We start from the raw sequence: 19035 nt of genomic DNA, 5'->3' as shown, positions 1-19035 counted from the left end.
GAAGATGATGATGATGGTGATAAGCTTGATGAGAATGTTATCATCGTCATATGATAGTGACGGTCATGGCGTTCGTCATTATCATCATCATCATCATTACCATAATCATCATCATCATCATCATAATCATCATCCAATTAATCTTCACTGCTAGCCTAGAAATGCAATACACCCTCTCTTCCATTGAAGAGAACACATCTTTGTAACAGTGTTTATCTGTGTATTTGTGTTTATTCTCTGTGTCTCTCAATAGTAAGCGACAGAACAATAGAAGACCATAGTGACGACATTAACATTCCCCAGACCCACACAGGAGAGAGCAACTCTTACATACACGAAATCTCCTTGTAAACCTCTTCGCTTCTCTCCAAGGGGCTTCCCTGGTGGCCAGGAGTTCATTTTTCTAACGGTTCAACAGAGGCCACGCTAAGCGTCAACTCCCCGTCGTTCCATTAAAGCTCCTCCTAAAAGCCCTACGCCCGAGTCTCTGCATTGATTCAGCTATTGTCACCACAGCAAGCCTTTTTATCGGGTGTGATTCAAAGACCTCAAACTTAAAGCGTGTCTCGGTAATGCAAAAAAACAAAACAACAAATAAAAGACCTTCATATTTTTTAAACACATTCACAGCCTCATAAGACAATGTAAAAAGAAACCAAGTTAAAAAAAAAAACAACAACACCATTTACCCACCCCCCCTTCCCCCCACCACCTCCCACGAAAAATTAACATACCCTAAGTTCCCTTCTCCAGAACAAAAGCAACAGCAGCGTAACAACATTTTGTCCTTTTAATCTTGCTGTTTAAAATTAAAACGCGTCGACCGGTAAGTTCGCGACGAGGAAATTAAACTTCAAGTTCAGTTGATTGGTGGATTTATCATGTAATAATGAGGGAGTGAAGTGATTGCTATTCATAGCTCGGTATTACTCAGCTAAGGGTCAAAGTGCATCATTTGTGTGTGGACAGCCATAATGAGGAGGGGGGTGAAAAGAGTCCCCAAAGGCGTTTTAAAGAGCAAATCAATACAGCGCTGGCTGTTTGTGTTTGAAAACTGGAGCGGGAGGGAGGGATGGGGAGGGAGAGAGAGAGAGAGAGAGAGAGAGAGAGAGAGAGACGGGGAGAGAGAGAGAGAGAGAGAGAGACTCTTTTGTGTGTGTGTGAATATCGACAGAGCATTGACCGCAGTTCAAAACCGCAGCTACATAGAGAGAGCTTGTATATCACAGTTTTAGTTACACCGTGTTTATTTCTCCGGTGTGGCTACTGTGCCGAACACTTTTCTACACAACACACGGAGGGTGTCAATCATAGACGGACAGAAAAACAGCACGTCACTCGATAGCCCGGTCATTGACGGTAAGTTTAACCGCACTACGGTATCGCATAGCGGCATACCGCTAGCTGGCCTCACACCGTTATAATTAAAGGTGTTAGAAAACTTCGAAAGTGGTCGCAGCCGACTTACCCTGACAACGAAAGCCTCGAGGGTACACAGCGGGTGTCTGAACCAAATAATAAAACAAATATAGCGGATCCGTTCACAAAAGTGCACGTTAACGAAACCAAAAGAAGAATATCTCTTCGCCAAGCCTCCTACGACGCAGAACATAATCGCTCATTTACAGCACCGCTAGAGTACAAACACCTGAGCTGTCAGGAATAACAAAGCTACTCCAAAAGCCAACAACCAAGCTAACACAGCTGGTTGCTGTCGTTACAACGTCTCGCAGAAAAAAAACTCCTACAGCTCACTCTACGCCTCGTAGACGTCTTTGAAATGCTCAACGGTGAACGCCGCTGTGTTGCCGAAACATCTCACGAATAAACTGTTGAGACACAAATACAATGCTATGCCAACTTTACAGTTCTCTACACTAACCTTCTTAATCTCCTTAATTTTCCAGTGAGTCCAAGAGAACAACAGGATGCCCACCAGGGACCAGTATCTAATATCTATATTTTCTAATCATATACATACAAACATTATTACCAGATGGTGGGTTTCTACATTTTTTTTTTCCAGTCTGACCCCTCAAATTTCTAGTTAAGTGACACAGTCAATGCTAACCACTTTCCCCACTGAGTTCACTGTGTCCCGAAAAACGAGACTGTTTAAATCTCGGAGGGAAAGCCGCTGACGTTAGAGGAGTTATGACTCAGGTCAACAATCAAGGTTTTTTTCTGTCAATCACTCGCTCACTCATTCCTTCCTTCTTCCCTCGTTTTCTGAATCCCGCTCGTTCGGGATGACCTTAAGGGCAGTAACTAAGCTCTTTACAACCTGGCCAATTAAAGGGAGTGCTGGATTCCTGTTCCCATCGTGCCTGAGTGCTCAGGGACAAGGAACAGGTGGCGGAGCGGAGCTCAGCTCAGGACACAGCAGAGCAATCAAAAGGCCAAACAAAAATGTAATTGGAGCAATGGTGGCACATCGTGCTACAACTCTTGGGAGTGTGTGTGTGTGTGTGTGTGTGTGCCCGCCCGTGTTTCAAAGCGTTTCTGCTGAATCAGGATTCTTAGCAAGAGGGGAGACAGAAGAAGGCGGATAAGCAGCTTTACCGACAACAACCCAATCATTTTTTTTTTCAAACTCCTAAAACCTCGTCGTCCCCAGTAAAAGAATTGACTACGAAAACCAAAGCCAAGGCACGTGTGTGTGTGTGTGTGTGTGTGTGTGTGTATCTCCAGTCGAGCGTTAGAGCTTTTCAGGTTCAGCTGTGCTACTGCGTTCCTGAACCCTCTTTGCCAATGAGCCGTTTCTCATTCATATTCTTTCGCTCGCAGGCAATTATAGAGACAGAGTCATCTGTGATCCCCGCGACCCTTAAGTTCACAGATATAATCAGTCACATCTAAGAACACAGAGGACAAATAAAATAATGACGCATATGCCTTTGGAGGGGAAAAAAAAAAAAAAAAAAAAAACCACGACGGCTGCTCCTGTTTTCTCCTGCTGTCTTGAAGGAGATCAATACTGGTGTTTGTTATGAGGCTTTGCAAGAGCCAGAGTTTGTGCTAAATCCTGAGGGGAGATATTAGATTTCATAGTCTACATTCCGTTTGGAGCACATTTCAGCCCCTTGGTTAAACTTAACCCCCCCCCTTGGTCACTCAGACACTTCTTCAATGCACTTTCCAGACTTGGGGTGGGGGGGGGGTGGGGGGGGTTTGGGGAGGGGATGGTGGTTAATGTCTACTGAAGAGAGTAGGTTCAGACAGGGTTTATGGGTAAACAAATCTATTTACAGCAACAGTTCTGATACATAACCAAATTCACAGCCTTATTTGGTCTATAATCTTAGCACAACTATATATCTATATAATATATTCTGCAACATAACACGAAAATGTACCTTGAGTTCTGGGGCTGAACCTAAAAATTTCTATATTCATAACTTTTTGCTTTGTGTCCTTGTTGAACGTGGACACTAAATTACAATTTCAAAAACTTCTCCTGTTTGTGTTCATGTGTATGTTTGTATATGCTTGTGAGGCCAGAAACATAACGTCTGTTTACCGCACAGCATAACAAGGCTCAGTGAAGCTGTCACACTTCCCGTTACCATGACACTACGGGAAAGAAATCAGCAGAGGAAAAACAGCTGCAGCACATTTAGACAGCCTTGAATGTGAGGCAGACAACAGGCCATGGAGAAAGGCACATTGGTTCAGGAGGTCTCAGTTGGCTTCTGCAAGACCATCTGGACCTGAACCAGATGCTCCTTCCCACTCAGCAAAAGCTTTTGGGTCAAACAATTACAATTTCAGTTAAATCGTTTTCTAACCCAACCTGAGCTGAGAGCTGGAACGTGATTGGTACTTCAGAAGAAAGCACCACGAGTCATTCAGGACCACGACTGGAAGCCTGAATTTAGTCAAACCCCTAAAACAGCTCTCGAATGGTTTTGATATTCTTTTTTCCTTTTTCCTTTTTCTTTTTTTTTTTTGTTAGCTGAGCTTCTGATTGCGAGGAGAGTGAAGAACATGGTGCTGTCTCTTACAGGGAGCTGCCTGCTCTGTCTCCGCAGGCTCCTCTTCACCTCGCTGCGGTTGACCTTTAATCTTGTAAACCAAGGCCAGGAGGCGACCTTTTAAGGACGTATCCTGCTCCTCTTCCTCCTCTTCCATGGGGATTCCTGTAGAACACCAACCACAGACATGAAACGGTCAAGAACAAGAAATTGTTTTTTTTCTTTTTTTTTTTGACAGAGCTAGTGCACACAACTGTGCAATGTTTTCCCATATGCCTTGTTCTTTCTTTTTTCTATCTGTCCTGTTATTTGTTATTGGTTATTCCTCCCCCCCTTCTTTCCATCTCTTCCTCTGAACTCATTGCCGCTGCAGATGACTTATCTGGTGCAGCTAGTGTCACTGGAGTCATAGCTTGCCCCTCAAAGGACCCAGGGCCTTTTCAATTATTTAAGACAACATCTAGATGTCAGAGCCACTGAACTATGACTTGTCTGTGTGGAAAGAGACTGAGAGAGAGAGAGAGAGAGAGAGCGAGAGAGAGAAGGAGAGAGAGAGAGAGAGAGAGAGAGAGAGAGAGAGAGAAAGAGAGAGCAACAGAGGGAGAGAGGGAGAGACAGAGAGAGGAAGAGAGAGAGAGAGAGCGCTCTTCTTTAGGGAAACTGAAGACTTCCACTCTCACACAGGACACAGGAGTCTTGTTTTGGTAGGCTGTTAGTCTTGTCCTTATCTCTCCGGGGCAGTTTAGCATCTTTTCTTTTGCTGTTAGCGAAGTAGTTTAGTCTTTACAGAGGAGACAGCCCTGCTTGAACGATGTTCGAGGTTAACAGGCTTAAGGCCAAGAATGTTCCGAATGGACCGAAGGTTAAATGTGATTGCTTGCTCTTTCCTCTAAAATAACTTTTAACTGTACATTGAAAAACAAATGGTTTCACCAAAACAGGCACAGTTTCCTCCTAAAAGTAGACACTTTATAGAGAAATTATGTAAATACAGTTCAGCACTGCATGAAGATAACTAACGTGTAATAACATATTAACATGTTATAAGCATGTAATAAGCATTAGACAATAGCGGAGCACACATGCATTTTTCTGGTAACACAGTAATTACTTGTATTGTTCACATGCTAATAATGGTATTTGTCCTACAAATACACAGCAGGCCTTTAAATATAAATGATATCTTAAGGCCCGTTGTGAATTTGGATGAAAGATAATGCTATAGACTGTTAACCTTATTAAAGTATCACGTTGTTTACGTGCGTATGTGATGGTGTATTTCTTCAGTATGTGGGAATGTACTACTCTTTCTTTTTTATTCACAATAGCCATACACACATGGCCATTACACTAGCACTAGTACCTTTTTGTGAACTGACACAAATTCTGTGAGTTCTTGTGTAATTAACATAATTAACATAACTGACACATTCTACAGAGATCTCTTGCTGTGTCTGTACTTTTATGGTTAAAGAATTAGGCAGAGAGTACAAATGTCAACATTTATGTCACAACTGTGAGCTGAGGTCAAAGACCCAAAGACTTAAAGATGGTACGTGCTGTGAAAGCGCTCTCAGTAACGTTCTGAGTAAAGCGAGCGCTCGTTATACAATACCGTCTCCCTCAGTAAAGGGCATACTCCCTTTACTGTTTATGTGTCTCCTCTTTGCTCTCTAAAGTACTAAGGCTTATTAAAATAAAATACAACCCAACGAGCACTACAGTGAGACGCTGCTCTTACCACAGTGAAGGCGTAGCTCGTTATGGAAATCATAGAGCTCTTCTTGAATGTCCTCGGGGCACGGGCAGTCCTCACCCATGCTGAAGTTCAGCAGCATGTTAATCTATAAGGAACAACATTCAGAAAACGCCTGCATGTCACTGGATCGTAATCGATTGGGCTCAGGTCACTGACCTCAGACAACAACAACAACAACAACATAAAACAACAACAACAACAACATAAAACAACAACTGGTACTACAAACCTGCGCCACATGATTTAAGTGTTTACTTGTTTTGTTTGATCTTCTTTTTTTTTTTTTCCAACCAGGTGGTCTCTTTGACATTAAAATGACGCTGAAAATTATAACGGAACATCAAAGGAACTGTGAAGCAACAACAACGACAACAACAACAACAACAACAAAAAAAAAAAAACCCCTTGCCAAACCCATGTTTCATTATGAAGCAGAGGAAGAGTGATGAGAGAAAGCAGGTATATTTTATGTGAAGGTAGGGAAAGAGAGGAGAGAGGAGACAGTAAAAGTGTAGAGGTTTATATATGACGTTAGCCATGGAGCGACTGAGGGAGGTGAAGAGATGTTGTCTTGGCCTTAAAAAGGGCTTAAAGCATCACGCTGAGTTTCAATGACAGAGCCAATGACACTGCGGATCTAGAACATTCTCCCTGACTACAGGCTGCTCTGGAGTGTGGAACAAAATCTGAATTAGAGAGGGACAGAGAGAGAGGAAGAGAGAGAGAGAGAGAGATACTAAAACTCCCCCCCCCCCAATCACTCAAACATGCTCTTTCAACACGAGATGAAAGAAATGAGAAACTCAAGAATGCCCAAATGGTAACTTGTAGAGTTACCATTAAATACAAATCAAATACCAGTTTTTTTTTTTTTTTTGGTAGAATAGAAAAATAAAATCCTAAACCAACAGAACATTCTGGATATCAACTCATTGAGGCCATCTACTTAAAATGAGCGCATTTCACTCCTCATGCTTGGTAAATGGTGGACTAAAGAAAGGCAAGTCTGAGACTTTTGGGTTGGTCACACAGAAACGCGATTCGATTCCTGTTCCTGAGACGCTGAACTCGAGAAAAAAAGAATTAGACACCTGTCCCTGAGAGATAGACAGAATCTGAGAGACAGGGTTCGACACCTGTCCCCGTGAGATAGACCGAACTCCGTACCTGTTCTTGTGGGGGCGACCGAAACTCCTTGGTTTTCTTGGCTGTGACGGCTGCAGACATGTTGAGGGCTTGCATTAGCTCATTGTAGCGGAACTTCTGATTGTATTGCAGCTTGGAAACGAAGCTGTCAGAGAACGCCACGATGGCCTCGATGCGATGCTTCAACTCACAGTCACAAAAATAGTGAAGCAGCTCACACATCTACAGAAACCAAACACGTCAACAGGACAGAAAGAGAGGATACGGCTGCAGTTTGTATCAGAGCGCAAAATTATCGACGATTTATATGCGACTTGCGTAAGAATTGATGAATCTATACAATAATCATTGCAATTACTCGTGTTTCTACAGTATTAACTGCAGTTCCAGTTCAAATGAATCAAACGTGGCAAAAATAATTCTTAATCTAAGACTACAATGACATGACTCTTTTTTAATTTCACTAATCAGACTGTAGTAACACACTGCAGTAACAAAGAGAACACGTTACCTGACGCTTGACGGATTCAGGCAGTCTTTTCTCCAGTAAACCCTTCATGGGCTGTTTCGAATCCTTGGCCTCTTCTTCTCCGGCTTCGACCGCCTTCTCCTCGGCGCTGGTCACTCCTTCTTTCTCCGTCGCGTCCGCCCCTCCCTCTTCCTTCTGCTCGCCGAAGACGTTGGGAGCGATGAGGAGCAGGACCTTGTGCACGTCGTCGCTGACGAGCACGCCCATGGTGAGCAACGTGCCGATCAGCCTCAGGATGGGCACGAACTGGTACTCCACACTCCCGCCGACGGGGTCGCGGATGTGGTGCCCTCCCCCCTGCACCGCCTCCGTCAGCATGCTGATGGCTTTCTCCTTCAGGACGTCCAGAGGGATCTCCGGGCTGTACAGGCGCTGGTCGCGTTTGGTGGAGATGACACAGGGAGGGACGAAGTTAAGGCGCGGCTTGAGGGACGTGCTCAGGCCCACGCCCGGAGGCTGGTGCTTCTTGGAGGCGTCGGAGAAGAGGCGGATGCTGCGCGTCTCCGCGGTGACGGGGATGATGAACTCGTTGTTCATCATAAGTCGAGCCTCCTTGGCCGTCTCCAGGTGGACGCTGATCAGGACGTTGTAGAAACCCTCCCGGAGCATACCGGACAGGTATTGGTTGTCGATGGTGTAGAGGAGCTGTGATTGGTCCAAGTGGCTGCAGAGGGCGTGGGCTACGCGGGTGTTGCCCAATGCACAGAGGGCGCAGTAGAGCTTCAGGGTGTGGTAGTGGAACTTTCTCAAATCCTCCTGTTCTGACAGCTCCATAATATCAACACACCTGTGAGAGTCAGTTAAAAAATGTTTAATTTATTTATTGAGTTACACGACTGTTGATAGAACACAGCGTGAATATGACTGCATGTAAGGGAGAGTTTATGAATTGTGTGTATGAATGCATGCATGCTTTTTACATTCTGTCACTAAAACGTGTGAAAACCTGCATAGATTGCGTGAATAAGCATCTCTATTATTGTTTTTGTTTGTAAATTTGCGTGTGTGTTTATGCAAATATTAGGCTGCATGTTCGTGTGTGGGTTTGAGTGGGTGTGTGAGAGAGATACATAAATACAGGGAGAGACAAAGAGAGAGAGAGAGAGAGAGAGAGAGATTAAGGAGAGAGAGAACTAGGGAAAGAGAAAAAAAGAGAGATCTCTCCCACCTGTTCTCCTCCGGGATGTGCACCGCCAGCATCTGTAGCGGCTCCACGCACTGGACCATCCAGCCGTGTCTCTCGCTGACCCGGCCTGTCTCCACCTTCAGAAAGATGTTGGGCATGCGGCTCCACAGCACCGCGTTAATGGTCTGGGCGTCCAGACGGGGAGGGCACTGGGGCACCGGGTTCTTATGCTCGCTTTTAAAGATGGCAGACGAGAGTGGCATCGCGTTCTACAAAGGTCAGCCGGGGGGAAAAAATAAGCGAAAAAGGTAATTTAACTCTATTTGAGGCATTTTTTTCGTTAATATATGTCTGTTTTGGCAACAGGCTTTAGAAATTGGCAAAGAGCATCTCATGTCACTGCAAAAAGAGGTTAAAATAACTATTTTGATATTGGAGCAAGAGTTATGCCATATAAACCTCTTCCAAAGACTCAATGGTAGGTCCCGTTTATGTGGTTAAAGTATGATTTTGAATAATTGCTGTTTTTGGCAAAATTTCACGGAAGCTCTTCAAACGGACAGACATATTGTGGAGACGTGCAGAGACATGTGTTGTTATTCGAATGGTTTTACTAACCTTTATCTTGCCCAGTTCAAACTGGAACAGATTGGAACTAGTGGGACGCACGAAAACAGCGGGGAATAGTTTTGTGCTGGGTTCCACCTGGTCAAACATAGACAAACGCTTACAGAACACTCCATAAAACCGTGTGAAAATTCCAGTAAGAGATATTAAAACTTGAAAAAAACCAAAAACCATACATGACAGGAAAACGTGACAGCAAGATAACAGACAGATTCCGGAGAGTAGCTTTGCGCTCATTCAAATAGCATCCATCTTCAGATCCGCTTAAATTCCCGTAAACCCACTGTTCTCCCTGTACCATTAGTATGGTGTGTCATACATTCCTCTTGGCCCACAGACACTGAGAGGGACGTCTGACACAGCATGCTAATGGCACACTGGCAGGGACGTGATCCAGTAAGCCAGGAGGATGCAGCTTTGTAACGCAGGCATGACAGTTCACTGTTACCCTTCTTCAGAGAAAGACTCTTAACCCTGCGTCCACCCCGGGGGGCTGTGACCTTTGACACGGAACATAATAGCTGTCACCCTTTTTTGGGGTTCCTTAAGCACTTCTAAAATTGAGTTGGGAGTTAACAGTGAGATCACCTAATGTTTCTCGAGGTCGTTCACAGTTAATTTGCGGCTTTAGACCAAATGTTTCTGATGTCCTCTAACCCTCTTTGGTAGATTTTCGTGAGGTGAAGAGATGTTTGGATACAGCCCTGAGCTCCAGCTCTGACTCAGTGAGGACCACAGAATGACTCATCACCTCAGGGCTTAGCGTGTGCCTTTTAAGAAGCTTTTAAGGAGCTCAGATCGTTAAAAGAGGTTTTTCTGCTTTTTCTCCTTCTCCTTCTTCTTCTTCTTCCTCTTCCTCTTCTCTCGCTCTCTCTCCATAAAGTATGTGCAGCCAGACGGTACTCAGACTTGGCAGAGTCGACGTCTTGAAAAGCCCACACTGAGAATTGGAGAGCTGAAGAATCGGTTTCTCTGGGTAATACAGTCACACTGGGTATGCCTCAGCTCATATTTTGACTCGGTGACAGGCGGGAGGTAAGTAAGCCGCGCCGGCGCGCCGAACGCCAAACTCTGACGAAGCGTATAATAGCACTGCCTAGTAAGCGCTTGGTAACCGTTGCTATGACGATAAATTAAATGTCAACCACCGATTCAGATTAGTTGCCCAAATGACTGTCTAGTAAGAAAGAAATGGTCTTTGACCAACTAGGAAACCAGGAGACTTAATTGAAGCAGCTTATAATGTCTGGGAGAAATTTGCAGTACAACTATGACACTAGAGCTCAATGAGTGACAAAAAAAAAGAAGAAAAGAATAGAAAAAAAGACATTCCAGAAGTGATTAAATTTACTTGGAAGCTACTGACATTAGAGGCCATTATTAACAAAGAGAAAACATATTTAACGTCTCACGGAGTCTTCATAAAAACTGCCACATTGTCACGGCTGGTGGTGTGGTGCAGGACCCAAGTGCAAAGACACGATGGTTGAAGGTGAAAAAACGGAAGGCTTTACTTAAAATGAAGACCATAATACAGTGCAAACAAATAACAAAAGCCGATAACAAAAAGGTGCAGCATGACAGTGCGCAAAATACACAAACAACGATAGACAAAGACAAGGCAAACACTAGGACTTAAATAGAAGGAAAACTAATCAGGGCAAAACAGGATTGGGCGAAATTAACAAGGTAATAATCAGACAAACGGGAACAGGTGAGGGGCGGAGACAGGCACAGAACAAGAGCACAAAGACATGGCAAACTAAAAGTCCAAAATGGCGGTGCAGGTTGTGACACACATTTGTTGTTAATTATGAGGGTACTTAACTAGCTTAGCAGTGTCGCAAGGAAAAGGGGGCACTAAAGAGAACTAGGCCACGGTCATTTGTATATTTCAAATCTTATTTAACTCAGGAGAGCTGTACATACTGGCATTTGGGAGAAGTCCTGTTGGACGGGATATCAGTTCAGAGACTTAACTGTACCTGGTAAGAAGTGGCCAGCTCCTTTCCGTTGACGGTGAAGGCCACAAGCCCACTTGCCAGATCTATAAGGCAGCCAATCTCCAAATCCACGTTACTGCGGCTGGAGGAGTGGGCGGAGTTCGTGATGTCTCCACCCCATACCATATAGCAGTTACTCCTCCTCACACTGGACAGAGTGGAAGAGCACAGTTTGATGAGCAGAGTCACCAAACAACTGACAGTAAAAAAAAAAAGAGAGAGAGAGAGAGGAGACAACCCAGGACTGAGAACCTACCTCTCGTGGACCCGCCCACGCTCGTCTCCCAGGGTAACCGTTACCGTCCGGTTTTTGCTGAGGTTAAAGTTGTTGCTATAGTAATGGTAGTCAGGGGTGACCCAGCCCACCCACACGCAGGAGGGATCCTGACCAGCAAACACCCTCACAGAGTGGTAGTACTGCAGAACAAAACAATATCTTTTAAATGAGCTTCCCCCCAGTAGGGGGGTTCTGCAGTCTGAGGTGGATAAAAGACAGGGATAAAAAGGGAAAAAAAAAACAAGATAGAAAAACAAAAGGCACCGCTGACCATCGTTATGCCGCTGTATTCCGTTCTTCTCCCGTCTTCAGCGTGTTTCAGAGACTTCACTGGATGTCTGGGAAAACAGTTCAAGAATCCGTGTTTTCAGACATGATTATCTTGGCGCGTGCAGTCACACGTGACACGTGACATGACATGAAAATCAAAACATATACATAAAAATGCTCTCATGAGCTTGTGAAAATTTCGTTTATTGACGCTAAAATATGTACAAGTTATTACTGTCACACACATGTGCGCACGCACACAGAACGTTCTGTTTTTTGGGGGGGAGGTCTTACCTGTGTTTGAGCTTAAAAGACTCTTCCTCATGAATCCCGTTCATATCTATGACGGGACAGGTTTTGAAAGCGGAGTGGAATTCCACGGGCATGCTCAGTCGGCAGAAGACCATGTCGGCGTTGCTGTTCTGAGTGCCGAAGGTTTTATGGGTGACTTTCAAACAGGGTGGGCTGTCGATAGTCCCATCAATCCTGGTGACCTACAAACAACGGGGATTAGACGCTTCGCTTTGATATTGTGTTTGAACCGCTTTGTAGGAGGTCACCGGAAGAGCAGCGTTGGCTTGTGTGAAGAATCAGAATCGAACCGTTTTGGAGTTGAAATCAATACACGCAATACACTCACGAGAGCCTCAAACTCTCCGTGTGCAGTAAGCGCTATTACAATTAAAGTGACAGAGACATGAAGGGAGGTGGTTTGGCATTACCGCTATGTGGTTGTGGTCTTTGGGCACGTTGACGAAAGTGGGGAGGCGTTTGCTGAACCACATGGTGACCTCTCGGTTCATATTGACCGCAAATGGTTCAAAACCCTCCTGGAGACCACACATGGTATAGTATTTGAAGGTGCTGGCATCTTTTCCCAGGTTCATTCTGCCCACCTGTGACAGACCCAGACTACACACAGGAATGAAACCTGAGAAGAACACAAAAAAGCCCATTTCAAAACACACACACAGGCACACACACATACACACACACACACACGCACACACACGCACACACACACACACATTTGTGAAAACACATCAGGTATAGATACTGTCATCATGCCCAGAGTTCATTTATTATACAGTGACATCACACTGCTTCATATTTGATATTGATTGATTGATTTCTGCAAGTAAAGCTAAAAAAAAACCACTCCTAATTTTGGTGGTATTTAATATGCATATTGCATAGTCTACTGCAGGCCAAAAAAGTTGAAAAATACACTTAAACACATAATTAACACAGGTTATTACCAAGAACTACAATACACACAGTACTACTACAACTCTTCAGAGAACTCATCGTGTGTCTGCCCATCTGCACGTCGTGTTCAGTCAAATGCATGAGACTGAATTTTCTTTTTTATCTTTTACTCCGAACAGAAGTTCCTCCTCACCGTCTTCCATCTCAAAGTCGGCGAAGCAGAGCTCGGAGCCTTTGTTGGTGATGAGAATCTCTCCGTTGAGAGTGAAGATCATGGATTTGTCTTCCATGTTGATCATGCATCCCACCACGTCTCCGGCATGCCAACATCGGCCAAAGAAACGGCTGCCCATGTGTAGGCGGTGACCCTGAGCGAAACAAAGCACAAAACAGTCCTTTAGTCTTTTTTTTTGTTTGTTTGTTTTTTTTTTTTTTTGCAAATTACGGCGAATGATACGTCCCACAGGCTCTGCTGCTTGTAGTAGCGATTTAAGTTAACACAAACACTGTGAGACAGACGGCTTTCAGAGAGACTCCCTTTTGTTGGTTTTTACATAATCTGAAAGTTCTCAGATGGTAAAAGAGAAAGTTCTACAGGCTTGAGGGCAGTGTACAAATCAGGATTCGTCAGTTAGCTGGACAGGTTAAGTCAAAAGTTAAGGCTGTCCAATAAGAACGCTCCTAAGCTTGTGTTCTCCTATTGGACCGTTGGCTAAGACTTAGGGAGATATCCTGCTTGGCTGAATCCCCCTGAGAAGTCTTTTCTATTTCAAATCAGTCCGTTCGGAGGAATAAATTGAAATTCACTTCATTAAATTGTAAATCGTCCATCATTTGTCATGATGTGACAGATTATGGGATCCAACGCAAAAGAAAAGCTCACCCTGTAGCCGTCAAACACGTAGGCCTGGTCGTCCGAACCCAGCTCCACGTCGGGTCTGCAGCCTGGTCGTGCCCACCCCACACGCATGTCTCCCCCCGTCACCGCCTCAAACTCGAAATACCACTTCCCCGTCTTCACGGCGTACGTTCTCTCCACGCGGAAAAAACGGATTTTATCTATGCTTAGCCTCTCTACCACATGACCTGCTACCAGAGAGAAAGTAAGGAGAGAGAGAGAGACAGAGAGAGAGAGAGAGAGAGAGAGAGAGACAGAGAGACAGAGAGAGAGAGAGAGACAGAGAGAGAGAGAGAGACAGAGAGAGAGAGAGACAGAGAGAGAGAGAGACAGAGAGAGAGAGAGGGTAACAGAACAAAAGTGGGAGATTTTGTTTTAGAGAGACCATTATTGAGGTCTGAGTGTAATGGTTGGTGGGAATTGCACACTTTTCAGTGCCGTAAAAGAACAGCTTTGATCTGAGCCTTTTTAGTTCAAGCTTCACTTCTCTTTTTTTTCACCTTCTCTCTGTTTTTCTTTCTGGTTTTTTTTTTTGTTGTTGTTCCAAATGGACAGAAACAAACTCGAGCAAAGCTCTCTGGCTGTGTCTAAATGGTTTTTCCATTAAGCAGAGAGAAAACCCCCATCTTCTTTATTGAGGTGAACTGCCTTATGCACCCTCATTTTAACCTTTCAATATGAAGCTAATTAAAACTTGGAGAAACAAGGTGAGGAGATCCTCTAGTCAATTAATTACTTTCATTAAGCCAATCGGCTCTAGTGACAAAAAAGAAACATTTATACTGTTTTTAAAGAACACGAGGGCAGCTTTCTCCCGGGTTCTGCAGTGTGAGTGTGTCTCTGGTAAGATGTTTGCTGTTCAGAGGGTAAGTTTTCAGTTCTGCATCATGTCTCTGGTCAGATGTTTGGTGTTCATAGGGTAAGCTTTTGGTTCTGTGGTGTGTCTCTGGTCACATGTTTTCTGTTCACAGGGTTAGTTTTTGGTTCTGTGCTGTGTCTCTCGACAGATTTTTGCTGTTCAGAGGGCAAGTTTTTGGGAGATTAGAGGACTTACCACCCTCCTGATCGGGGGGCTCGATGTTGTATCCGTATCCAATGAGCGTGCGGATAGCTTCCCGAAGGCTGTCCCTGTTTGACTTCTTTGTGCGTTCATCTAATAAGGCATATGGAACCAGACGAGGATTGCGTTTGCTCTTCAGATCCTGCAGAAACAAATGACTGAGAGTCAAGATATCTCTCTCCCTCTCTCTCTCTCATTCTATACATATATATACACACACACACACACACACACACAGGCACGCACACACACACACGCACACATACATGCACACACACACACACACACACACACACAGGCATGTGTATACACACACACACACACACACACACGCCCGCACACACACACAGGCACGCGCACACACACACATGCACACAGAACATGCTCAAGGGAAAGAACTCCAAGCTGTTGTTTGTTACGAGTGAACTGACAAAGCAAACGGGGCTAATTTAGAGATTAATTGAGCGTTTGTCATGACGGTTCTCACGACTTAACTACATCTTACTTTTGACATATGAACAGAGCAAGCAAAAGGCAAATAGAACAAGCCTACAAACCATTACTATTAATTATGCTTAGTTCATTTCATTTTATTAAAGAAGAGTTAACCAAACATTAAAAGAATTGTTTGTAATTACCCAGTTTATTAATTATTACTTATTAATCAAATTATTACTCAATGGAGATTAAATGCATGATAATGTAGTAATACAGAGAAAACTAAACTGACTCCAAAATACAATAAACTTGACATCAAACATCATGCAATACATTGTCCTGCAGAAGGTACCACTGAACTGGAGGAACTATCACTGAACTAGAGGAACTATCAGTGGACTGGAGGAACCATCAATGGACTGAAGGAACTATCACTGGATTGGAGGAACCATCACTGGACTGGAGGAACTATCACCGGACTAGAGGATTTACCTGCTGAATGCCATAAGTCCAGCCCTGTTTGATCCGATCCTTTGCCCACACGTTGTGGGCATTCTCAGCCAGCTTGTCAACCAGAAGTTCTTGACTGGGGGTCAGTTTGACCTCGGAAAGATCCAACGGCGCGGGTTTGTAACCATTCGACATCATGTAGCTTCAAAGAAAAACATGACACTACCATCAGCGAAAAAAAAAAGAGAAAAAACAAAAAACAAAAACAAACAAACAAACAAACAAACAAATGAACACTGAGAAATAAATGCACCGTTTTAATGTGCAGAGGAAAAGAATGACATTAAAAAAAAAAAATCTATGTGGTTATATTACAGTAAGTAGCAATCTGTTCATAAGCTGTGTTACGTAATGATCTGTTACTCTGTCGAAAAAGAGGCTTACTTCTTCGGCAGTTTGATTTTCCTCAGGTCTTCCTCTGCATTGACCTTAACTTGAACCACATGGCAACCCAAAGCCAGTAACGTCCTAAGGGAAAAAAAAAAAAAAAAAAAAAAGAAGAACAAACACAAGTGTACTATTTCGTCAGATGCCATTATTCACTATCAGTGAGGACACCATCAGTGAGGACATTACCATGACAACATTTCCAATATGTTTTTTTCCCTAAATGATAAGACAACTGCGTCATCCTACCTCAGTAATGAGCTATTTCTCTTATTATTTCCACATAAAAAAATGGAATGATCCTGCTGCTAACACGACGCAATAAAGACCCGGTGAAGAAAAAGGAAAAGTCATTCGTTTCTAAATTACCTGTAATATTACACGCTAAGATATTCGCCCAGTGTCAGAGATTTCTAGAGGAGTTACCACCTGAGACTAAGAACAGATTTAACAAAGGCTGGTTTTTTTCAGGTTTGAAATTTTATTTTTTTTTTTTTTGGTCAAGATTGATTTGGGGTTTTTTTTTTTTCCATCACTGGAAAAGGACAGAGTTTCTTCTTTAGTCTGTTTGTTGTGTGTGTCATTCATAGTTTCCTTTCAAAAGACTACAAAAGGTGTTTGTTTCGATCAAAGACGGCGCGTCTTTTAGCTCTTAACCGTTTCTTTTGTGTGTGTGAGTCTCTGTCTCTTCAGTGAATCAATAGGAGACAGTCGGGTAGTGAAGGAGAAGAAGAGGTAAGAAGACAAGCACTGGCTGTTAAGGGAGAGATCTTTTATTGTTCTTATTAGACCCTCTGTCTGCTGTCCACAGTCAAAACCGAGAACAAACATTTAGACTGGAATATTGCAATGAAAACTGTGAGTATATCAGCACTCCAATAAACGATATCTTAGGATCTTAGGACTGGTATTATTAAGGACATTCAAAGGTGACCTGAGTTTTTAGCAAGAGGAGTATGGTATATTAGGTATGTTACAACAGGCACACATATGCATTTATACACACACACACACACACACACACACACACACACTCTCTCTCTCTCAAACACACACACACACACACCATGCACGCACACTGCGTGGTAATCTTACTTCAAAGTTTCCGTGGACATCTGAAGGTTATAGTTTTTTTCAGTCTCAGGTAGCTTGGAGAAATCCACTAGGCAGGGATGTTGTCTCTTATTATCATCCCTTATCTGAGAAACAGACACACAGAGAATCATAATCGCCCAATCACGTTACTGCACAAACACTGGGGCGGAGTTATGCAAATGTGATTAACTGACAATGACAACACAGACACTACTGGAGCATAACCATAGCAACCATGAAGGTTACCTCGATTGCTATTACAGAGGGAAGACAGAGTAACACAGGACTGGTGCTTGTGTGTGTGTGTGTGTGTGTGTCTTCCACAAACAGAAAGGTAACAGCTATGCCACTTAACAGAGAAAGAGGCTTCTTAGTGAACATGTCATGAATATAGACAAGCATGTTTTCTTGGGGCTTTTTTTTTTTACCGTGTGAGAGAAGTCAAATGAAATATCTAGACAGGAAAACAAGACATAGGGACCTTTAAAAGAGTACTTCTTTGAGAGGCAAGTAGAGATTTAAAACCAAGAAAACATGCGATTTTTTGTTCAGCCACACACTACTTTTATGAACATAAATGAACACAGCTCTTTTGTAAATAGTACAAGTCTACTCCAGAGACGATGTTCCTTAACGTTTTCTCTTCCTTATGAAGAAGTCCCTTTTTTGTTCATAAACAATACGGATACTAACAAATACACCATTAAAACGTAAAAAAAACCCCAACCTTTTCTTTCCCTGTCCGTTGTATGAAAAGGTTTCCTCTACCTTGCAAGTACCAAGAGAAGATTTCACCATCTCAGCTCTGAGTCACTAATAGTTTGACTATCTTCCAGATTCTCTGTATGTTGTTTTCCCTACTGCTGCCAATTCTAGAACATTCCTTGAAACCCCCCCAGAAAGCCAAACACCTGTCCAATGAAATTAATATACGCCGCAGGAGGGAAACAGGAAATATTTTGGAAACGAAAGTTTTGCACCTGATTTCTCAGAAAATAAATACTGTTTCAAGATACACTGCATAAGTTCAATTTGAGATTTTGGAAGAACTGAAATGCAAAACAGACATATTTCTCCTGTAATCATTGCTTCTTACGTTAAACACTCATAGACCTCTCAACAGTCGTAATGGTCTGGAATACAGGGAGTTTGTTAATGACCGATTTAACGTAGAGAAGGGCAGTCGCAGACTGTCCCTCTCCTAAAATAAAACCTCTGACGCCGTCGTCCCAGTATCTCAGTGAATCTCAACGCCAGGGAAGCGTCAGACGCGTCTAATGAGATCTCGTTAAAAAACAGGAATAAAACTTGGCCCGAAACAGCTGCTACAAAAGAAAAAAAAATTGCTTAATAAACTAAAGCTTGACCCAAAAACCAAGATCTCTATTAAGAAGGGTGGTTTGATGGGGGAGGGGCTAGTGGCAATGAAGTTCTTTTTTCTCAGGAGAGAAATTACATAAATGTGACACAAAATAAATTGAGGAAGAACAGCGCCAACAAACGTCTATATATATATATATATATTTTTTTTTTTTTTCTTTTCTGTATTATAGACATAAGAGCTGCATTTTCTATTGCAAATTTCCATTTTTGACTCTCTGAGGACACAATAAGTCAATCCAGCCATTAAACAACATAAAAACGAAAAAAAAAAAAAGGCTTTAAAGAGTCCAAATGGGTCACATAATCTAATTAATACCAGCAGGAAGAAACTCGACAAATAACAA

At 43.1% G+C, this 19035-nt stretch overlaps 1 protein-coding gene across 1 annotated transcript in view; it reads right to left on the bottom strand.

Annotated features, from left to right (window-relative positions):
• LOC115815591 (ryanodine receptor 3) overlaps window positions 1-19035 on the bottom strand; it is a 93248-nt gene that overhangs the window by 47377 nt on the left and 26836 nt on the right. The window contains exons 21-37 of the mRNA XM_030778559.1: window positions 17309-17412; window positions 16211-16294; window positions 15809-15968; window positions 14873-15020; window positions 13804-14006; window positions 13114-13288; window positions 12434-12642; window positions 12006-12205; window positions 11713-11779; window positions 11421-11581; window positions 11147-11312; window positions 9153-9239; window positions 8577-8803; window positions 7391-8195; window positions 6901-7101; window positions 5716-5818; window positions 4005-4139 (exon numbers count right to left, since the gene is read on the bottom strand). Of these exons, the coding sequence (XP_030634419.1) occupies window positions 4005-4139; window positions 5716-5818; window positions 6901-7101; window positions 7391-8195; window positions 8577-8803; window positions 9153-9239; window positions 11147-11312; window positions 11421-11581; window positions 11713-11779; window positions 12006-12205; window positions 12434-12642; window positions 13114-13288; window positions 13804-14006; window positions 14873-15020; window positions 15809-15968; window positions 16211-16294; window positions 17309-17412 (3235 nt within the window). The remainder of the gene's footprint in view (window positions 1-4004; window positions 4140-5715; window positions 5819-6900; window positions 7102-7390; window positions 8196-8576; window positions 8804-9152; window positions 9240-11146; window positions 11313-11420; window positions 11582-11712; window positions 11780-12005; window positions 12206-12433; window positions 12643-13113; window positions 13289-13803; window positions 14007-14872; window positions 15021-15808; window positions 15969-16210; window positions 16295-17308; window positions 17413-19035) is intronic.

This window comes from Chanos chanos, chromosome 1 (genome assembly GCF_902362185.1).
Source record: "Chanos chanos chromosome 1, fChaCha1.1, whole genome shotgun sequence".
NCBI classification, from domain to species: Eukaryota; Metazoa; Chordata; class Actinopteri; order Gonorynchiformes; family Chanidae; genus Chanos; species Chanos chanos.
Note: the sequence above shows the minus strand (reverse complement) of the source record. Positions and strands in the feature narration are given on the sequence as shown.